The sequence below is a fragment of the Antedon bifida genome, chromosome 11, assembly GCF_963402885.1.
Source record: "Antedon bifida chromosome 11, ecAntBifi1.1, whole genome shotgun sequence".
NCBI classification, from domain to species: Eukaryota; Metazoa; Echinodermata; class Crinoidea; order Comatulida; family Antedonidae; genus Antedon; species Antedon bifida.
This window is the reverse complement of record NC_136236.1, coordinates 14669078-14692577: the sequence shown is the minus strand read 5'-3', so window position 1 is coordinate 14692577 and position 23500 is coordinate 14669078. Positions and strand designations below refer to the sequence as shown.

The 23500-nt window shown below is 32.5% G+C and overlaps 1 protein-coding gene across 5 annotated transcripts in view; it reads right to left on the bottom strand.

The window, feature by feature from the left end:
* LOC144855979 (synapsin-like) overlaps positions 1 to 23500 on the bottom strand; it is a 229404-nt gene that overhangs the window by 35101 nt on the left and 170803 nt on the right. For 3 of the 5 annotated variants that reach the window (XM_078713949.1, XM_078713950.1, XM_078713952.1), the window contains exon 8: positions 20263 to 20292. The exons of the other annotated variants lie outside the window; for them this stretch is intronic. In XM_078713949.1, coding sequence (XP_078570075.1) covers positions 20263 to 20292 — 30 coding nt within the window. The remainder of the gene's footprint in view (positions 1 to 20262; positions 20293 to 23500) is intronic. 5 annotated transcript variants of the gene reach the window in all.

Here is a 23500-nt window from a genome sequence, read left to right as displayed (position 1 = left end):
AGCATTGGGGTAAGTCAAAGCCATTTTGATTTTTTGATTTGTAACCTTGATTGAGGAGTGCGAGTTTACATATATATACACTAAATTGTTTTTGAAATTTTGATTAATAAAATTATAAAGTATGGTTGACGTTGATAACAAAGTAATTGTAAATGAGCCCGCCCATCCTCATCCCGTCCCCCATTTAAGACGGATTTTCTGCCCAAAAGATATGATGGTTCCATCACCGATCACGATCAATGTAGTGCACACTACTTATCGTACACCGACTACCTTGAGGCCCACACTTTAGAAAACCCTGTAAACAATGCCCAACTACTTAATGTCATAAGTATATTCAAACGTAGCCTTCAAGGCCAAGCTAGACTGTGGATAGAAGGAAAGCAGTTCGATTCCCTAGAATCCTTAAAAACCCAATTCATTAACAGGTTCAGTAAGAAAAAAATCAATCTATGCTCACATAAGAGAATACGATACTATTACTTATAATACCGGCGACAACGCCGAAAAACACTTAACCAAAATCAAACAAGCCGCAGACAGAATTGGTTACGCTGACCAGCAGATCAAAAATAAATTTATTTCGACCCTTCCACCAAAATGCAGAGCAGCAGTTGCCATGTCCACCCCAATCGATGCCACTATTGATAATATCATAAATAGCGCACAAAACTACTTTGACCTTTCCGTCGATGATCCCACACGGGAAGTTTCATTCAACATCAAAAAGGAAACAGATAATAGTCTCGAATCGCTCCAACATGAGATAAATTCTCTTAAGTTAGATATGGCCACAACAAAACGATCCCTTAATGATGATACTCGACGCTCACGTTCCCCCACCCGAAATTATATCCCAAGACGAAACCGAAGCCCAAGTCCCTACAAATCCCGATTCCAAACCCCAAGATATAATAATAGACAACCTCCCCCAACCTGTTATTACTGCGGGAAGTCAGGCCACATAGCAAGGCACTGCCAACAAAACCGTTCTTACGGAAATTATCCCCCGCCATACCCATACCAACAGTCAAACAATTATTACCCTAGCCACCAGCAGGATTTTTAAAAAGGGGACTAGATGCCGCCTATAATCTGGCCCCCCCATACTAAAAACGACAATTTTAAGGCAAAATACTTAGGGAATTCAGATAAGATTGACTTGCTACTTAACGACAGAAATTACGTTAAAGGAAATTTACCAGATGGTAGAAATGTTTTAACCTTATTTGACAGTGGTTCAACTAGAACTATAATCTCACAATCTTACGTTAATTCCTCACGTTATTTATCGCGTCTAAAGCCAGTTAAAGTAAACACAACTAAATTTCGATTAGGTAACGGTGACTTCTAATATGCCAACCACTTAGTGCAATTTGAATTATTTATCCAAGGACACAAATTTAAAATTTCAGCATTAATCGTTAAAAATTTGACAGGTATTGACCTGATACTTGGAACCGAAACATTGTCTGAACTCGACGGTACTTTAAATTTTAAAGAAAATACATTTCGCATTAGACCAAAGATTTTTAGCTTTCGTCCAGTACACAAGATTTTTCTTAAACCCGGTGATACTAAAACAGTTAAATTAAAAGGAAGGGTTCCCGCCTTCGTACGCAATTCTGATGTTGTTCTACATGCAACTACCCATATTTCAAAACTTTGTCCATCAGATATGTTAGTAAAATTACATAGAGGAGAAACCAACATTGATATCACTAACAACACAAACAGAAACGTATCCCTTAATACACATCAACCTATCGCGAGCCTTCATTTAACCAACCTTGTAACAGTTACTAACGACCTACCAATTGATAGAATAAGGTTAACCAATGACAACGCAAACAAGTACCCACATTTAGAACGTACAGACCCATTGCTATCTTTCACCGAGGAAGAAATAATCAGAAAACAAGTTGATTTAACAGACAGCGTTTTAACACATAGAGAAAAAGAAGATCTATAAAACACTAGACATGAAACTCGTCACTTTGACGAGTTAGTTATCCGCACCACGACAAACGCCACGTTCACATCATACGTTGGAATATTGCACACAGATAAAGATTATGGCATTATGACAAGAACTGAAGAATATGATATGCTGTTAGTGCTGAATTCTGTCAATTTTGTGTCATATAGCATATACATGCAAACAGTATAATCTGTATACATATTACATACAGTGTAGAATAGGTGAAATTACGGGACCCGCCATTTATTCCAATTTTTAACATGGCGACGGTATCAAAATGAAACACTTGGATAGCAATTTCAGAAGGAAATTATCTCAGGAACAACATATTAACGTGTAGAAGAAATTTGAATACATAAAATATAGATGCGCACCCTTTTAAATGTGATGAACTATTACGCAAAATATGAAAATTTGACCTTTTAAATGCGCGTGCGCGCGTAACTTCTTGTAAAACACGCCATTTTTAGTTAACTAAAAGTTTGCCCTTGATATGACTTAAATTTTCATAAAGGGTAAAAAAAAAATTACGCTTGGTTTTTAAGCTATGATCAATCATAAAAAATCATAAAATCGCGCGTAAGTCACGTTGCGCAACTCTGACGTCATTCAAAATAGGAGGTGCACAACTTCACGTAAATGCCCATGTGTTGACAAAGTTATGAAATGTTATGTTTACCCATTTTAGAGAAACGCTCCTCACAAAAAGGAAGGAAAGAAAGAAGAATAATACAGAAAACTAGATTTGAACTCGTCACTTTGACGAGTTCGGGTTATCCGCGCAAACGCAACATGCACATACTTTAAACTATGAACCTCGACAATTATTATGCCATCCTATGACATGAAATAAATATGTTTAAAGTGCTGAATTGTACCTAATATGTAGCATACAGCATATTACAGTATTTACAGAATACACTGTATATGTTATATACAGTGTAGCATAGACGAAATTACGAGACCCATCTTTTAAATCCAATTATTAACACGATGACGTCATCAAATTGACATATAAAATAACAATTTTAGAAGATAATTATCTAATTAATTACATTGATACAAATTTGAAAAATGTTGGGCACGTAAAAGTGAGATCCGCTCTCGTTTAAACGCAATGAACTTTTACGCAAGAGATGTAAATGTGACTTTTTGAATTCAACTGGCCATATGATGACGTCACAACATCTAATTGGCAAAATATTCACATGAATTTGTATCTACAATCCAATAGCTTCCAGAAAACGTTTTAATCATGATTATCAATTTTTATTCTGACGAGCTATAACAGATTGAAATTTACTGTAAAGATGAAAATAGGTGACCCACGTTATTTACATTTTTAGACATGATGACGTCATAAAAATTAAAATATTTTTAACTCATGCGAAAGATAGTTGATTGACCTAGACAGTATTAAAATATCTGAGGAAATAGAATACGTATAAGCGAGATGCGCTCTATTTAATGTGATGAGCAATAACGAAAGAGTAAAAAATTCTATATTTTACATTTGTGTGGCCATACGATGACGTCATAACATCCGAGTGGTAAAGATTCTGCATGAATTTATATCTACAACATATCTGCTTAAATATTAAATTTAAAAAATTGGGGGTCGTGGATGATCCTGAGGAGCTATAATAGATTAAAAATAGGCAAAATTTTGACAATATTTTGTCACTTTTGCAACTAAAACGTACGCAAATGGTCTAAATCAACGTGTTCGTATGACGTCATTTTAATTTGAAATGATGTCAATCTTTTTTTAAATGACTAGGAAAGACTAGAAAATCACAATTCAAGAGAAAAACACATGATTTTCATGCTCCGTGCGCACCTTACGCGTAAAATTGTTAACGCGCGCGGGAATTTTTGACATGCTTAAAATGTCATGATCAGCGCAGAAAGTTGATTAGAAATTATTTTTGCGCATTTTGAAACTTTAAATGCGCGTGCGCGCGTAACTTCTTGTAAAACATGCCATTTTTTATCCATAGAAAGTTTGCCCTTGATATGACTTAAATTTTCACCAAGTGTCAATACAAAATGACTTTTATTTTTTATCCTATGATCAATCATTAAAATTCATAAAATCGCGCGTAAGTCACGTTACGCAACTCTGACGTCATTCAAAATATGGAGGTGCACAACTTCAGGTAAATGTCCATATAATGACAAAGTTATACAAAAGATATATTTACAAGAAATAGGGGATATGCTGCTCACAAAAATCCGGGAAAGAAAGAAGAATAAAGATGAAAATGATTTTTACAATCACAAGGGTTATCCGCAACTTCTAAGTTGCGGATAACCAACTAGATTTGAACTCGTCACTACGGACGAGTTAGGTTATCCGCAGCCCAAAAGCTACGTGCACGTCATACGTTAGAATATTGCACACAGAAAAAGATTATCATGATTACTATACTATACTAGGTCCCTGGATAAATTGTTTACCACAAGTTAGTGCGTAATTAAATTACACACACAGTAAAATAGCCAATCAGTACTTAGTCTTATTTGGCCTGCTACATTATAGCAGTATAGGTAGGAAATAAATGATTTGGGCTATACCAAATGCCGTTACAGTATATACAGTATAATCTTTATACGTACTATATACAGTTCAGAATAGGTGAAAATAAGTGACCAAAGTTATTGACGCTTTTGAACATGATGACGTCATCACAAATTTAAAAATGGTAAATCATGCGAAAGATAATTGATTGACCTAGACATTATATAAAAATAGGAGGAAATAGAATACGGATAAGTAGAGATGAGCTCTACTAAATGTGATGCGCTATGACAAAAGAGACAAAAATCCTATATTTTATATTCGAGTGGCCATACGATGACGTCACAATGTCCGGTTAGCCATATTCATGCATGATTCGATATCTACAACTCATCTACTTCCAGAATATGTAATTTAAAAAAAGTTCACCACGTAGTTTAGAATTTATGACTGTTTGAAAAAGGGCATAATTTTCACAAATTTTTGAACTTTTTCAACAAAAACGCGCGCAAATTGTGCAATTCTACGTTCTCGTATGACGTGATTTTAAGTCGAAATTGTTTAAAAGTTAGTAAAATTACTAGAAATGGCTTGAAAAACCAAAATCTCGAAAAAAAGGAGGTTTTTTGCGCTACGTGCGCACCACGCGCGTAAAAAAATGCGCACGCGTGGGAATTTTTGACATGCTCAAAATGACATGAAACGCGTAAAAAATTGATTAGAAATTGATTTTTCGCATTATTAAATTTTAAACGCGCGTGCGCGCGTAACTTCGTGTGAAACATGCCATTTTTTTCCACAGTCAGTTAGCGCAAGACATAAATTAAACTTTTGTTAAGTTTCAATTAAAAATGTTATTTGGTTTTTGACCTATGTTAAATACGCGAAATTCATAAAGTCGCGCGAAAATCACATTGCGCAATTGCAAACGTCGTGAAAACCTTCGCTGCACAACTTCACGTGAATGGCGATATGTTGAGAAAGTTACAAAACGTTACGTGTGCAAGTTTTTGAGATACGCGTGACACAAAAAATGGAGTAGAAGGGTGGAAGGTAAGAAATAAATACTAGATTTGAACTCGTCACTACGGACGAGTTAGGTTATCCGCAGCGCAAAAGCCACGTGCACGTCATACGTTAGAATATTGCGCGCAGAAAAACGATTATGCCATTGTAAAAATGTTAGTGCGCTCTCTATTTTGCGTCACGTCAAAGTATATACGGTATACACTATATTCTGTATACGTACTACATACAGTGCAGAATAGGTGAAAATAAGGGACCCAAGTTATTGACGCTTTTGGACATGATGACGTCATCACAATTTAAAAAATGGTAGATTATGCGAAAGATAATTGATTGGCCTAGACAATATAACAAAATGGGGGGAAATGGAATACGGATAAGTGGAGATGCGCTCTATTAAATGTGATGAGCTATGCGAAAGAGACAAAAATCCTATATTTTATATTCGAGTGGCCATACGATGACGTCACAATGTCTGGTTAGCCATATCGATGCATGATTCGATATCTACAACTCATCAACTTCCAGAATATGCAATTTTAAAAAAGTTCACCACGTAGTTTACAATCTATGACTGTTTTAAAAAAGGCAAAATTTTGACAAATTTTTTAACTTTTTCATTAAAAACGCGCGCAAATTGTTTAATTCTACGTGCTCGTTTGACGTGATTTTAAGTCGAAATTGATTGAAAATTGGTAAATTTACTAGAAAAGGCTGAAAAAACAAAAATCAAGCAAAAAAAAGTTGTTTTTGCGCTACGTGCGCACGTGCGCGTAAAAATATTGCGCACGCGTGGGAATTTTTGAAATGCTCAAAATGACCTGAAACGCGTAGAAAGTTGATTAGAAATTGATTTTACGCATTCTGAAATTTTAAACGCGCGTGCGCGCGTAACTTTTTGTGAAACATGCCATTTTTAATCCATAGAAAGTTTGCACTTGATATGACTTAAATGTTCACCAAGTGTCATTACAAAATGACTTTTGGTTTTTAGTCTATGTTAAATACGCAAAATTCATAAAATCGCGCGTAGCTTACGCTGCGCGACTCTAAAGTAAAAAAACGAACTGTCCTGCACTTCTACAGATAGAGGTAAATCTTCTGACAAAGTTATACAATGTAATGTTGATCAGAATTTGAGATACACGTGACACAAAATTCTGGGAAAGAAAGAAGAATAACATAGAAAAAAAAAAAAAAAAAAAAAAAAAAAGATCCTGACAATAACAAGGGGTTATCCGCCAAGTGCGGATAACCAACTAGATTTGAACTCGTCACTACGGACGAGTTAGGTTATCCGCAGCGCAAAAGCCACGTGCACGTCATACGTTAGAATATTGCGCGCAGAAAAACGATTATGCCATTGTAAAAATGTTAGTGCGCTCTCTATTTTGCGTCACGTCAAAGTATATACGGTATACACTATATTCTGTATACGTACTACATACAGTGCAGAATAGGTGAAAATAAGGGACCCAAGTTATTGACGCTTTTGGACATGATGACGTCATCACAATTTAAAAAATGGTAGATTATGCGAAAGATAATTGATTGGCCTAGACAATATAACAAAATGGGGGGAAATGGAATACGGATAAGTGGAGATGCGCTCTATTAAATGTGATGAGCTATGCGAAAGAGACAAAAATCCTATATTTTATATTCGAGTGGCCATACGATGACGTCACAATGTCTGGTTAGCCATATCGATGCATGATTCGATATCTACAACTCATCAACTTCCAGAATATGCAATTTTAAAAAAGTTCACCACGTAGTTTACAATCTATGACTGTTTTAAAAAAGGCAAAATTTTGACAAATTTTTTAACTTTTTCATTAAAAACGCGCGCAAATTGTTTAATTCTACGTGCTCGTATGACGTGATTTTAAGTCGAAATTGATTGAAAATTGGTAAATTTACTAGAAAAGGCTGAAAAAACAAAAATCAAGCAAAAAAAAGATGTTTTTGCGCTACGTGCGCACGTGCGCGTAAAAATATTGCGCACGCGTGGGAATTTTTGAAATGCTCAAAATGACCTGAAACGCGTAGAAAGTTGATTAGAAATTGATTTTACGCATTCTGAAATTTTAAACGCGCGTGCGCGCGTAACTTTCTGTGAAACATGCCATTTTTAATCCATAGAAAGTTTGCACTTGATATGACTTAAATGTTCACCAAGTGTCATTACAAAATGACTTTTGGTTTTTAGTCTATGTTAAATACGCAAAATTCATAAAATCGCGCGTAGCTTACGCTGCGCGACTCTAAAGTAAAAAAACGAACTGTCCTGCACTTCTACAGATAGAGGTAAATCTTCTGACAAAGTTATACGATGTAATGTTGATCAGAATTTGAGATACACGTGACACAAAATTCTGGGAAAGAAAGAAGAATAACATAGAAAAAAAAAAAAAAAAAAAAAAAAAAAGATCCTGACAATAACAAGGGGTTATCCGCCAAGTGCGGATAACCAACTAGACATGAAACTCGTCACTTTGACGAGTTAGTTATCCGCACGACAAACGCCACATGCACGTCATACGTTGGAATATTGCACACAGAAAAAGATTATGGCATTATTACCTGAACTGAAGAATATGATGTGTTGTTAGTGCTGAATGCTGTATATTTTGTGTCATATAGTATACACAGTATAATCTGTATACATATCACATACAGTGTAGAATAGGTGAAATTACGGGACCCGCTATTTATTCCAATTTTTAACATGGCGGCGGTATCAAAATGAAACACTAAGATAGCAAATTCGGAAGGAATTATATCAGCAACCACATATTAATGTGTAGAAGAAATTTAAATACGTAAAATATTGATGCGCGCTCTTTTAAATGTGATGAACTATTACGCAAAATATGAAAATACGACTTTTTTTATTCAGCTGGCCATATGATGACGTCACAACATCCGATTGGCAAAATGTTTACATGAATTCGTATCTACAATCCAATAGCTTCCAGAAAACGTTGTAATCATGATTATCACTTTTTATTCTGACGAGCTATAACAGATTAAAATGTACTGTAAAGATGAAAATATGTGACCAAGGTTATTTACATTTTTAGATATGATGACGTCATAAAAATTAAAATATTTTTAACTCATGCAAAAGATAATTGATTGACCTAGACAGTATCAAAATCGGGGTGAAAATGGAAAACGGATAAGTAGAGATGCGCTCTATTAAATGTGATGAGCTATGACGAAAGATACAAATATCCTAAATTTTATATTCGCGTGGCCATACGATGACGTCACAATGTCCGGTTAACCATATTAATACATGATCCGATATCTACAACTCATCAACTTCAAGAATATGTCATCCACAAAAAGTTGACCGTCCAGTTTAGAAATTACGACTGTTTAAAAAAAGGCATAATTTTGACAAATTTTGACGAATTTTTTAACTTTTTCATCAAAAACTCGCGAAAATTATCCAATTCTACGTGCCCGTATGACGTGATTTTAAGTCGAAATTGTTTAAAAGTTTGTAAAATTACTAGAAAAGGCTGGAAAAACATAAATCACGCGAAAAAAAAAGTTTTTTGCGCTACGTGCGCACGCATGCGTAAAAAAATTGCGCGCGCCTGGGAATTTTTGACATGCTTAAAATGACATGAAACGCGTAGAAAGTTGATTAGTAATTGATTTTTCGCATTTTGAAATTTTAAACGCGCGTGCGCGCGTAACTTCGTATGAAACATGTCATTTTTTGTCCACAGAAAGTTAGCGCATGATAAAAATTAAACTTTTGCTAAGTTTCATTTGAAATTGTTATATGGTTTTCGATCTATGTTAAATACGCGAAAAACGTAAAAACGCGCGTAATTCACGTTGCGCAACTCTGACGTCATTCACAATAAGAGGTGCACAACTTCACGTGAATGCCCATATGTTGACAAAGTTATGGAATGTTAACTGTACACGTTTTAGAGATACGCTCTGCACAAAAATGACGGAAAGAAAGAAGAATACAGAAAAAAAAAAGATGAAACAGGACAGTTCCAAGGAGTTATCCGCTGAATGCGGATAACTAACTAGACATGAAACTCGTCACTTTGACGAGTTAGTTATCCGCACGACAAACGCCACGTGCACGTCATACGTTAGAATTTTGCACCCAGAAAAAGATTATGGCATTATGACCTGATCAGAAGAATATGATATGTTGTTAGTGCTGAATTCTGTCAATTTTGTGTCATATAGTATATACAGTATAAACAGTATAATCTGTATACATATTACATACAGTGTAGAATAGGTGAAATTACGGGACCCGCCATTTATTCCATTTTTTAACATGGCGACGGTATCAAAATGAAACACTAAAATACCAATTTCGGAAGGATATTATCTCAGCAACAACATATTAACATGTAGAAGAAATTTGAATACGTAAAATATAGATGCGCGCTCTTTTAAATGTGATGAACTATGACGCAAAAGATGAAAATACAATTTTTTTTGTTCAACTGGCCATATGATGACGTCACAACGTCGGATTGGAAAAATTTTGATATGAATTCGTATTTACAATACAATAGCTTCCAGAAAACGTTTTAATCATGATTACCGCTTTTTATTCTGACGAGCTATAACAGATTGAAAGTTACTGTAAAGATGAAAATAAGTGACCCACGTTATTTACATTTTTAGACATGATGACGTCAAAAAAATTAAAATATTTTTAACCCATGCGAAAGGTAGTTGATTGACCTAAAAAATATCAAAATCTGGGTTAAAATGAAAAACGGATAAGCGAAGATGCGCTCTATTAAATGTGATGCTCTATGACAAAAGATACAAAAATCCTATATTTTATATTCGCATGGCCATACGATGACGTCACAATGTCCTGTTAGCAATATTGATGCATGATACGATATCTACAACTCATCATCTTCCAGAATACGTAATAAAAATAACTTTTACCGTTTAGTTTAGAAACTACGACTGTTTTAAAAAAGGTATAATTTTGACAAATTTTAAGGAATTTTTGAACTTTTTCATCAAAAACGTACGTAAATTATCCAATTCGACGTGCTGGTATGACGTTAATTTTAAGTCGAAATTGTTTAAAAGTTGGTAAAATTACTTGAAAAGGCTGGAAAAACATAAATCACGCGGAAAAAATTGTTTTTAACGCTACGTGCGCACCGCGCGCATAAAAATATGCGCGCGTGTGGGAATTTTTGACATGCTCAAAATGACATAAAACGCGTAGAAAGTTGATTAGAAATTGATTTTTCGCATTTTGAAATTTTAAACGCGCGTGCGCGCGTAACTTCGTGTAAAACATGCCATTTTTTTCTCACAGTCAGTTAGCGCAAGATATAACTTAAACTTTTTCTAAGTTTCAAATTAAAATGTTATATGGTTTTCGATCTATGTTAAATACGCGAAATTCATAAAAACGCGCGTAAGTCACGTTGCGCAACTATGACGTCATTCACAATAGCGGGTGCACAACTTCACGTGAACGCCCACATGTTGACAAAGTTATAAAATGTTATGTTTACACGTTTTTGAGTTACGCGTGACACAAAAATGACAGAAAGAAAGAAGAATACAGAAAAAAAAAAAAAAAGATGATGAAACAGGACAGTTACAAGGAGTTATCCGCTACTAAGCGGATAACTAAAAAAGATGATGATGATGATTTCGTACAATCACAAGAGGTTTTCCTGCAACTTCGTTGCGGAAAACCAACTAGACATGTAACTCGTCACTTTGACGAGTTTGGTTTTCCGCCGCGCAAGTGGTGCAACATGAACGTGTAACGACGTACCTTACCGTACCGAACATTAAGGGGATAGGTTGAGGACAAAAGGAAGTGTCCACGTTGGCATTATGACCTGAACTGAAGAATATGATATGTTTTTATTGCTGAATTCTATTATTTTGATTCATATATAGTATACACAGTATAATCTGTATCCATATCACATACAGTGTAGAATAGGTGAAATTACGGGACCCGCTATTTATTGCAATTTTTAACATGTTGACGGTTTTAAAATGAAACGCGAAGGTAGCATTTCCGAAAAGAAATTATCTCAGCAACAACGTATTAGCGTGTAGAAGAAATTTGAATACGTGAAATATTGATGCGCGCTCTTTTAAATGCAATGAATTATGACGCAAAAGATGAAAATACGACTTTTTTCATTTAACTGGCCATATGATGACGTCACAACATCCGATTGGCAAAATTTTCACATGATTTCGTATCTAAAATCCAATAGCTTCCAGAAAACGTTTTAATCGTGATTATCAAATTTTATTCTTACGAGCTATAACAGATTAAAATTTACTGTAAAGATGAAATTAATGCCACACGTAATTTAAATTTTTAGGAATGATGACGTCAAAAAAATTAAAATATTTATAATTCATGCGAAAGACAGTTGATTGACCTAGACAATATCAAAATTTGGGTGAAAATGGAAAACGGATAAATGGAGATGCGCTCTATTAAATGTGATGAGCTATGACGAAAGATACAAAAATCCTAAATTTTATATTAGCGTGGCAATACGATGACGTCACAATGTCCGGTTAGCCATATTAATATATGATCCGATATCTACAACTCATTAACTTCCAGAAAATGTCATCCACAAAAAGTTGACCGTCTAGTTTAGAAATTACGACTGTTTAAAAAAAGGCATATTTTAAACGAATTTTTTAACCTTTTCATAAAAAACGCGCGCAAATTGTCCAATTCGACGTGCTCGTATGACGTATCTTTAAGTCGAAATTGTTTAAAATTTGGTAAAATTACTAGAAAAGGCTGGAAAAACATAAATCACGCGAAAAAAATACGTTTTCAATGCTACGTGCGCACCGCAAACGTAAAAATGTGCGCACGCGTGGGAATGTTTGACATGCTTAAAACGACATGAAACGCGTAGAAAGTTGATTATAAATTAATTTTGCGCATTTTGAAATTTTAAATGCGCGTGCGCGCGTAACTTTGTGTAAAACACGCAATTTTTTTTCCACAGAAAGTTAGCGCATAATATAAATTAAACTTTTGCAAAGTTTCAAGTTGAAATGTTATTTGGTTGTCGAGCTATGTTAAATACGAGAAAATCGTTAAATCGCGCGTACGTCACGTTGCGCAATTGTAAGCATCATGAAAAGCTTCGCTTGACGACGTTACATAAATGTCAAAATGTCAACATAGTTAAAAAAATGTTATGTTTGCAAGTTTTAGAGAAAAGCGTTACACAAAAATCATACAGAAAGAAAGAAGATGAAAAAAAAGATGATGATGATGATTTCGTACAATCACAAGAGGTTTTCCTGCAACTTCGTTGCGGAAAACCAAAAAATAAAGATTTGATACAATAACAATAGGTGATCATTTTATTCTAAATGATCACCTAATTACTGGGTATCAGTGGTAGGATCTCAATGGAGATTCAACATAAAATAGGCAAAATCTAAATCAAAACGATGAAGTAAAACAGCCAGATAAATGTGCAAAGCAGTGCAGTGCAAGTGAGAGTAGGCCTTAGACAAAATAGAGAATATAAAGCAGACAACCGATGTCTGAGTGGACTGGAATAAAAGAAATAAAAACAAAGGGGCCACTGGCTGGTGGAGTGAGTAAGCGTAGTATTAGATTTATAATGTTATATATTTAAATGCAGAAGCGAATTTCATCCAACCATTATTTATGATTCATTTATTATGAACAATTTCCCACGAAATTTTAAATAGAATAAATAAATTATATAGCAGAACTATTAATTATGATCTTCAATTGAATTGTATCACAAGTACTTAAATAGAGCCTTATAAACATAGCTCAAGAGACATTCACCTTACTATCAAACGAAAGCAGCGGTGGCGCTGTTCATTGTTTCCTCTCACTGTAGGAACGATGAGTTGGCTTGGCTTTGAGCACGTTTGTGTTTTGTAAACACTGAATCATCAGTATTTACAGTAACCTGAATGAAGACTATAAATGAAAGTATGGTATTGCCTAGTCATCTTACATTTCTAGAGAAAATGGTATAATTGTATAGGCCTTCAGAATTTTTACATTATGCCTGAGGAAGGGATCGAACCAAAGGCTTTTGGTAATCGTGTAAGTCACTAGTTTAAGACCATTGATTGATAAGTTACTTAGTCAAAATTAATAATGTAAAAAATATCATTAAAAAAAATAATAATAAACATCATTAACTATAATTTATAGTTATAGTTAATTTTTACGATTTCTAAAATATCATATTTTGTTATTTTTAATACTCTCAAATACATAATATAAATTCAAAGTATTCCTAACCCAATTAATGAAAAAATAAAGATTCAAAATAATCTTTTACTTACTGGAAAACTAAATAAAGATATTACAATCACACTTTGAATGTATTATTTTGTAGTTCTAATAAAGTTAATCACTTCCGTAGAAAAAAAAAACTTTTTTGAAGATTTGTTTTGCTTTAAATTACAGTTTTGTAGGTAAATACATTTTTTTTTTGGTCCAATTTTTGGTCAAAGTGGATAACTAGTAGGTGACATTAAAATGGCATATTCAACAAAAATTTGTTTAAGAATTATTTTTTTAAAGGAGGACAATATATCTTTAACAATTTTGTAACTATCAAAATCAAACAATTTTATATGCAAGTTATTTAAAACTTTCTCATATTAAAAGCAGTATGTACTTACTAATTACTAACTAACTAAGGTCATGAACAAACAACAATAATCAATTCTATTAATATACTGGAAACCGCAAAATTATAAAATTTCCTACACTATACTATACAACTCATATTAAAAATAAGAATTAATATCTATAAATATCTGATGGCAGATTAATTAAGGCTATATTAAGGTCGTGTGTTAAATATTGCATTACAATTACAGTATATTTAAGTTTAAACAAACTTTCTTTTTTTGGTTAAGAATTCTAAAAATATCATTGCCTTGTTCAGGTCAGATTATAGGATTAGTAAGGCTCCAAATAACCCTAACCAGTATGTAAATTAATGTGCAACAAGAAATATGCATAATCTGAAATGAAGAGATAAGGACAAATTAAACTTTATGAAAACTTTGACCAGTTTGTACAAGTAACACTGCTACTGAATTTTCTAATGAACTGTAACTGACCAATTGAGTGACTGACCAATTTATTGACCGATCGTGAGTTAACCAATAAAGAGGTGTTCTAACATCCTCTGAGCTTCCAGAGGAATGATGATTGAAATTTGTTAAATCACTCGTCCTTGATATTGTGTTGAAATACTCAATGTATTTAAATTTATTTGTAGTTTTTATTAATTAATTATGATAGTAAGTGTCAATAGACCGATGAACGAATTAAATAAATAAATAATGATTAATTAACATGCCAACCAAGCCAAGAATACTCTACAATACAGTAAGCTAGGGAAAATACGACATATAGATAGAAAAAGGTGGAAGATAAAAAGTGGAATGAGGGAGAAGGAAGGGGTGGGTTTGATATTAAATTTCTGTAAATCCTGTGAACAGTATAAAAACGAAGGATTCAACTCCATATTCTACAATAATAGTTGGACACAAAGATGCCGGTAGTGTACCATGTGACTTTCTAAAATCTGTGAACAGAATGTCGTATGAACTCTTTATATATATGTATATATATTGCTCTAGTTGAAGCACTTAATGTTTCATTAAATTTCATTCATTACACATATTGTTTATTCAAATTAGTTAAGTTTCTTTAAATATGAAAATATCTTATTTCTACTAAAAATTAACACTTTTTAAAAAAAATTGTACATTTTAATTTCTTAGAAGTCCCATCCTAACTGAAAGTTTGTAACAGGTCAACTAACAAGTTCATTATCTCTAGATTCTCAGAAAAAATGGAAGGAACAACTTTTAATTTTGATAATCATTGTTAGTACCTATTTCCTAAATTAATTAAAAAGAATTAAAGTAACATTTTATATCGCTTTTCAAATAGTTATACAAAAACCTAGAGTCACATGTTCACATGCGGCACTTGCTGTAATGTTCTATTTTTATAATCATGTTTATAAATAGTAACGGCGGTGCTGAAAATAGACGCCATGTAATAACGTGTGATCTTTTACATGCGACGGTGATCATACAGGTCAGGAGTATGGTTGATGAGTTTGCATATTGTGTTCCTCTATGTTGTATGATTCATAAAGCATAATATTATTTAATGATTTTCAAAACGTTTAATGAAGCATTTTACAAATGGTGTTTAAAGTTGTAGGTTTAGGAGAAGATTTGTTTCCGTTTTTTAAACAGTTTTTAGAAACATATTCACAGATATAAACTTGATGTCAGCATTTGTACAATACTAAATTTACATGCCGTTGTTTATGGTTCAAAAAATGTACATTAATAAAAATAAAATCAATTTCATACATTCCATCTAATTTACAATATCTGAAGCATATCCAGAGCATAATGATGTCTTTGACACCTTCCCAGTAGAGCGGAACAACAAAAACCACTAGCGAACCCAAGAGTACAAAAAGACATAACATTCACATAATGAAAAAACATGAAGATGATCCAAAGTAATTGGCCACTTAGGACAGAAATGAGAACATTCATAGTGCTTCACTGATGTTTTAAATACTTTAAAGTCCCTATTCAACTAATTTAATTATAAATAAATGCTTTTGCATTAGTGTAAGTTCTGATAAACCGATTTTAATCTAAAAAAAAAGAAGAAAACTTATAAAAAAAGATTTGTTTCTCATAAGTCTGATTATGAAACAATACTATGGGATGGGATGATCTTGAACCACAGTCGAGATTTGAACTAGTACCCTAGAAATGATAAGCAAACATCATGGTAACCACCAAGTGTCACTAAACAAAAAGAAAATACTACTTGTTAATGTAGCCAAATAAATAGTAAATTTCCGTAGGAGTATAACTACCGTAATAATTTTGTACTTGTTTGTTTTGACTAGAAAGTAGAAGTAAAAGTTCAATATTTTTCCCTCTACTATTTTGTTATACACTGATAAGATGTTTCAACATAAAACATGCTGGTTGAAAATGAGCAATGCAACTTACATTGACTATAGAAAAGATTAGAATGTCTTATCATTCGTCCCTAATGATCTCGACAATTTATTTAAATTCTGCACATGCACAAAACAGCAAACCTTGTGCCAATTTGAATAGACTGTCTTTAATATGTTTAAATTTAGGAACTATAAATTTGTTGTTTGAAGTATAGGCCTACAATACACTAATCATAAACCATTATATCATACTTTCACCTCAACTACTTAAGGAATTCACCAGCATGTAAAAGGCAGCTTGTAAGAGCATGATTTGAATAGACTTTCTTTAATATTTTTTAATTTAGGAACTATAAATTTGTTGTTTGAAGTATTAGGCCTACAATAGACTAATCATAAACCATTATATCATACTTTCACCTCAACTACTTAAGGAATTCACCAGCATGTAAAAGGCAGCTTGTAAGAGCGTGATTTGAATAGACTTTCTTTAATATTTTTTAATTTAGGAACTATAAATTTGTTGTTTGAAGTATTAGGCCTACAATACACTAATCATAAACCATTATATTAGACTTTCACCTCAACTACTTAAGGAATTCACCAGCATGTAAAAGGCAGCTTGTAAGAGCATGATTTGAATAGATTGTCTTTAATATTTTTAAATTTAGGAACTATAAATTTGTTGTTTGAAGTATTACCAAAGTATAGGCCTACAATACACTAATCATAAACCATTATATCATACTTTCACCTCAACTACTGTACTTAAATAATTCAAAATACAATTCACCAGCGTGTTAAAGGCAGCTTTTAAGAGCAAGTTATTAGTTAATTATAGTAGTAGTACTTCAATTCAAAATTATAAAAAGTCATCTCAACATTAATGGGACCCTAAGCTGGGACTTTATAATTAGTAACAAGACGAGCTAAAAATAACCATAACCGATCACAAGGTTATTGACTGTCAAAAGTAATTGGAAGGTGCACGCGTGATTAAGTGCCGGATTATGCGAGTAGACACGGATTTGAGTCCACACTTGTCCCTTCTTAGATAGATCTAACCATAACTTTATAGTCAATAATCTAAAATTAAATGTATGACTCTTTTTGATCGATCCAAGGATGTCGACCGCCAGAAGAAAAATGAGGTTAAAATCACGATCAAGCGCTAGATTAAAAAGCCGGTGGGTTTGAACCCTACACCCATCCCCTAATATGATATAAAAACCTTGACTTTCTTAACCAATGATGAATAAAATTAGTAACGTTCTAATTTGTCATGTACTGACCGTGAGTCACACCCAATGATTCAGTACAGTTATACTTTCTCTGTAGACCAACAAGTCTAGAAGATGTTTTGTGACAGACAAGCATTCACTGTTATGTCACGTTTTCTATTGATGACAAGTGGGTTACAGTACAGTTGTTGTGTGCGTTCTTTATGGTTTTTACCAATTTATTCTCCATAAAACAGGTGAATTTACCAAGACTTTTTCTCTAAGAACCTCTATCCATCAAACCAAGAATTAGTTCCTCAAATCATATAGTACCTACTTTTTTTAAAATGTTATTTTTCAATATTTTTCAAGGTTTATTCTATTTATAGTTATTTTTATGTTCACGCTTTGAATTTAAAATGAATTCTAATTTACTTGGTACAGACACAGAGGTCCTAACCTTTAGGAGTTTAAATATATCTAAATTGCGCATCAATGGTTAAGCTTTTATTCTGTGAAAAATTCTAAAAATATTTTATCTTAAAGGAACAATGATATTTAAACAATTTTTATAAGCACTTTTAGTCTGCGGTTAAATGCAAGGATTTAACTAACGAATAGTTCTAAAATGAAATTTATCACATACATAATATGTAGCAGATTTTATTCTTGAAATTGATCCAATTTTAAGTACTGTAGTAAAAAAGAATATAGTTCATTAAACAAAATTTGTTACACTAGTGTTACAAATAACTGAAGTTTTTTTTTTAAAAGATTGGAGAGGCACGAAATAGGAGACTATGTAAGTTAAACTAGATAACTTTAAGTATAGCCAATGTAATATCGAAGAAAGCCCTGAACACAATGCTAATGCGGTACTCTATTGTCCTTTATTGACTTCTGACCAATTTGCTGTAAACAACAAACAAAGATAAACAGAAAACTATAAACCAGTTACATAGTAGCCTGCAATAGTCAGGTAGTAATATAACATGCCTAACATACAGCTGGTAAAATGCCTTTTTCTTGTTTCATATTTATTTTGTGATATCTTAAATTTTCAGCACATCCGATGAAAATAACAGAAAGCAGAACATGCTGCAAACATTGATTTTTCGGATAACAAATGTAAACCACAACAAGCTAGACTGATTCCTGTTCTATATAATCGTTAAAGAATTAAACAGAGAATAAACAAATCAACTGAATTTATTTTTAGAACGAACCGAAAGTAACATTCAAACAATTGACGTATGTCTTTGAAATGGAAAACTACAAAGCAGGAATATTTGAGTAGTATCTGCACAAGTACATTAGCAGTAAATTCATACATGATACAGAATATCCAGACAACACCTGTATACAAAAAGAAGCAAAAGCACAAAGCATACTTTGTTGTTATTTCTATCCAAAATAATTCCCACTAGCGATGCAACGTAACACAACCTACGAAACTTAAGAAAATGCCCTTTCTTTTAATTTTGTTTGCCCCCGTCTGCATGAAATCAAACCTGCAATATTTGCAGCACTGTTACGTCGTTGGTTCCACTTGTGATTACGCAATACAGCACTTCTGACATTGCATTCTAGTGGGAACCACGCTTTAAAGTTCTTCTACCCAGTCTCAAGTGCTTCTTTCATCTAGGTTAAAGTTCCTTTTCCCAGGCGAAAGTTTCAATCCAGAATAAAGGTTCTTTTATCTAAGTAGCGAAGCTTACTTTACAACTGGCACCCACTCCAATAAGCTTCAACCTAGTTAAACGTTTCCACTCACCCCAAATGCTTTTTCACCCACCCTATGCTTTGCGTTTCTACCTTTCTATATTAGTTATTGGAATAAAACACATAATTCTTATTATTAGGAATAATATTTTAATAAATATCAATCACAAATGAATGATGGGATAGCACAGAATATGAATCATTGTGGGGATAAATTTTAAGTTGTGCTCTTCAAGCATGTATATAAACGATTCAATATCAAAACTATAAGGTTCAACATGCCACTATATCATGAAGACCAAAAAAAGTAAATGATAAATAAGCATGGAACTATAATGTTCTGATTACAAAATAAAGCCATGTGATTGGTGGAAAGTCATGCAGGTATTGTCCAATAACAACACTTGATTTATTACATTATACAAAAACAAGGTAGTGAATAGATGAGTGTGAAATGTGCAAGATACTGAATGAAGTGTAAGTAATGATAAAAAATGACAAATATTAATATTTCAATGATTTAGTTTTAGACCATCACTTAGATATTGCAGAGGAAGGGGATTAAAAGGGCCAAAAAAACTGTATTGAAGTGAATAAAGCATTTTAGTTGTGATCTTGAAAAAGAATGAACCACTATCACAAATCGTGATAATGCCATACTTATGTGGCGTATTATGGTAATTAATTAGCAGGTGTTGATTATTAAACATTGAAGAACAAGCCACGATGTCGTGCCAAATCACTTACCCATGTCGTACAGTTTGAATGGTCCAATTTCTGGTTAAAAAACAAAAAATATTTCAATTTTTTCCAGGATTTTTACAGTTATTTCATAATAATTTTGCTATTTTCAAAAGCATTGTTTAATATAAGCAGTAGATAGAAGCTGTTTTTTAAGCTGCCAATTTGTAATGTAATGGTATGACAGGTATGTATGGAAAGGATGATGAGGAACATAAGACAAAATATATATTTAACAAAATGTAAATAAATAACATGCTAGGTATTAACATTTGCAAAATAAATGATGGGTAGCAGGAAGGGAATGGTTAGCCACCTTTTGTATTTTCATAACAAAAGAAAAGACAAAAAAGGGAACGAACATATATACATATAGCAGTTTTATTTACTTAAATATCTACTGTATACCCAAATTTGATTTTATAATTTAAATTTCATAGTACAAGAAAACTTAAGTAAGAGTGGGTTTTAAACTATCGGATCTAGACAGGAAGGTAGGAAATTTAACTAAATTAATAATAATTACCGTATGACAGATGAGAATTTAATTGATGACCATTGAATTATAATCTTATTTTCATATAATTGTCTTTTTTAAATAATTGCGTGCAAAAAAAATTATATTAAAATAAATTATATAGGTCGCTGTGAACTAAATCTTATTAAGAGCCACAAGGGCAATAATTTCCCCCTTGCGGATTTCTTATAAACCTCTTTCTTAATGCACGTGAAAATGCTGGATTTAAAATGGTACAATGACCAGACCACAAATCTATAAAATTAGATATTAATCCTACAGTTTAATAAAAAATAATTGTAGTATGCTAAATGAATATAAGTACCATTGCCTCTCTCTTACGAGACCTAACCTAACAATATTCACTCCAGAATATAAACATCTTTAACATTACATACAGAAAAAGCAAATCTAATAATATAATTTCATCTTAATTTTAATTTTGGTGGATGCCATAATATTTATAGGTACAAGTTCTTTAACTATTTCTATAACTTTTGCTTTTACCGGAATTATTTATTCAATACAGAAATGAGTAGGCTTCACACCCAATATATAATTACTTCTTCTGGTCGTCATTGCGATTCTGGTAACGGAACAAATATTTAACTTCCTCACGCAAAATTGAAACACTGAATGTATATATATATGCTTTATTTGTTTCTCAAATCAAAAGTTAAATTAAAATATGTTAGACTACCTTGGCAAGGAGAGTTCTATTCAACATAATTTCCAGGAAAACTAGAAATGAAAGAAATATATAAGTGGAACATGTAACTTGCAGACAGTAAAAGCACACGTTGATGTCCAGTAGGCATACATAATGTCATGAGTCTAGGAAGTACAAAACCCACATTTGAAATGTGCAGACAAATCAGAAATAATCATAATCATTTCTAGACATTTGAACATTTAACCTATAAAAGATAAAGAACCAAACCACTAGCAAATTGAAAAGGTGACCACACTGATGTCATATTATATGGAATTCATTTTCGGCAATTGAATTATTCCAGGTTCATCGACAGAACTGACATAAATAAACTCGAATAAAATGGACTTAGACATCATGAACATTTCACCTATTAAATGAGAAAGCAGAAAACCATAGTAAATTGGAAATATTACCACATTGATGCCATAAATGTGCAAATACAACTACAATTAAATCTTTCCAGTAAATAAATAACTAAAATAAACTAATATAAATATTTTCTAGACTGATAGAATTAAGTTGTTGAAAACATTTAACCATTATAAATTGAAATGACGTCAAAAAATTGAATGAGGATAAATTTTCTAGACTTGTTCATCTGCTTAATCTGCTGTTACAATATACACAATTATTTATTTATGAACTATAAGTAGGGCATTAGTGCTACAAAATGTCAAGCAAATTCAGGAAAGGCAAAAATAAATTAACTTCTTCATAAATGTGAGAGCATTACATTTTCAGTTAAAATGTATTAATTACATACTCCAAAAACAGAGTCTTTTACAAAATTAATAATAAATAGGCTTAATAGCTTTAAACATTTAAAATAAGAAATATACTTGAAGTTAAAAAGAATTTTCTTATTTTCTTATTTCTGAAGTGTAGGAGGTTTCTACCTACCACAGGATATTAAGCGGTATAGATTCCAACAAAGCGTATCCTCATTACTAATTGGTTTTAACGTACTGTGAAAACAAATTTAATGGTAAAGAAGGCCTACGTGTTACGTGAAAAGAACTCTGAAATTGCACCATCTTCAGATATAGGAACCCATTTCCCACAAATTCATAAGAAGTCAAAATTGAATTAACCAACAAACACTTTTAATTCCAGCATCGAACAATATTCAGGGAAAAAATTTATTTTATTTAGAGCATCAAAAATAATCTTTTTGTACATGTCTGCAAAAATGGTAATGATCAACTTGAATTGTACATAATTTTTGTTACATTTATAGTTATTTTTTTCTTGTTGAAATATGGACGACTTGGGAGACCTGTACTTTGAGCAATTTATTTCAGAATGAAGAAAGATTTGTATTGTATTGTATGGCTGGTCTTTGTGCATTAGTACATGTAAATTGACCGCATAGTGAAATATAATACTGTACATTTATCCAAAGTAGATTTTAATTCGTCACTTTGACGAAAATTTATCCAAATGATTAGTTGTTGTGGATCATACAAGATTATAATGGATCTCCATTCAATAGGAATTATCATCTACTGGATTCTTTTAGCATTAGGATTACTTGTGCGATGCATATTAATTATTTATCTTGTTAATATTATTGCAGTAATAATAAATTTTTAATTTTTTATATACAAAAATGATTGATTTGTAATTCGTAATAGTTTATACCAAAATAAAAACTATGGTTACACCTCTTTTCAAGTTAAACTCAATTTTTATTTTTAAAATGTCAGAAGACTAAAAATACATTATTTTTACATATGGGAATGATTTCTCGATACTTTCATTCTGTGCTTGTTACATGTAAAACATAATGGCCAATACCTGTCTAACTTTGCTCAATATCCTAAATCGTGTCGACACTTAAAAAAATATTAAATTTATACTTGATTTTTCACATGTACGATTTTGTCTAGACGGTGGTTAGTCGGTGGGATGGGGATACGTTCACGGAAGTTAAAAGTTTACTTTGAAATTGTGAAAAAGTTAGAAATGTGTATGCTTACTACCAAATAAGGCAATATTGAGTTCTAAATTAA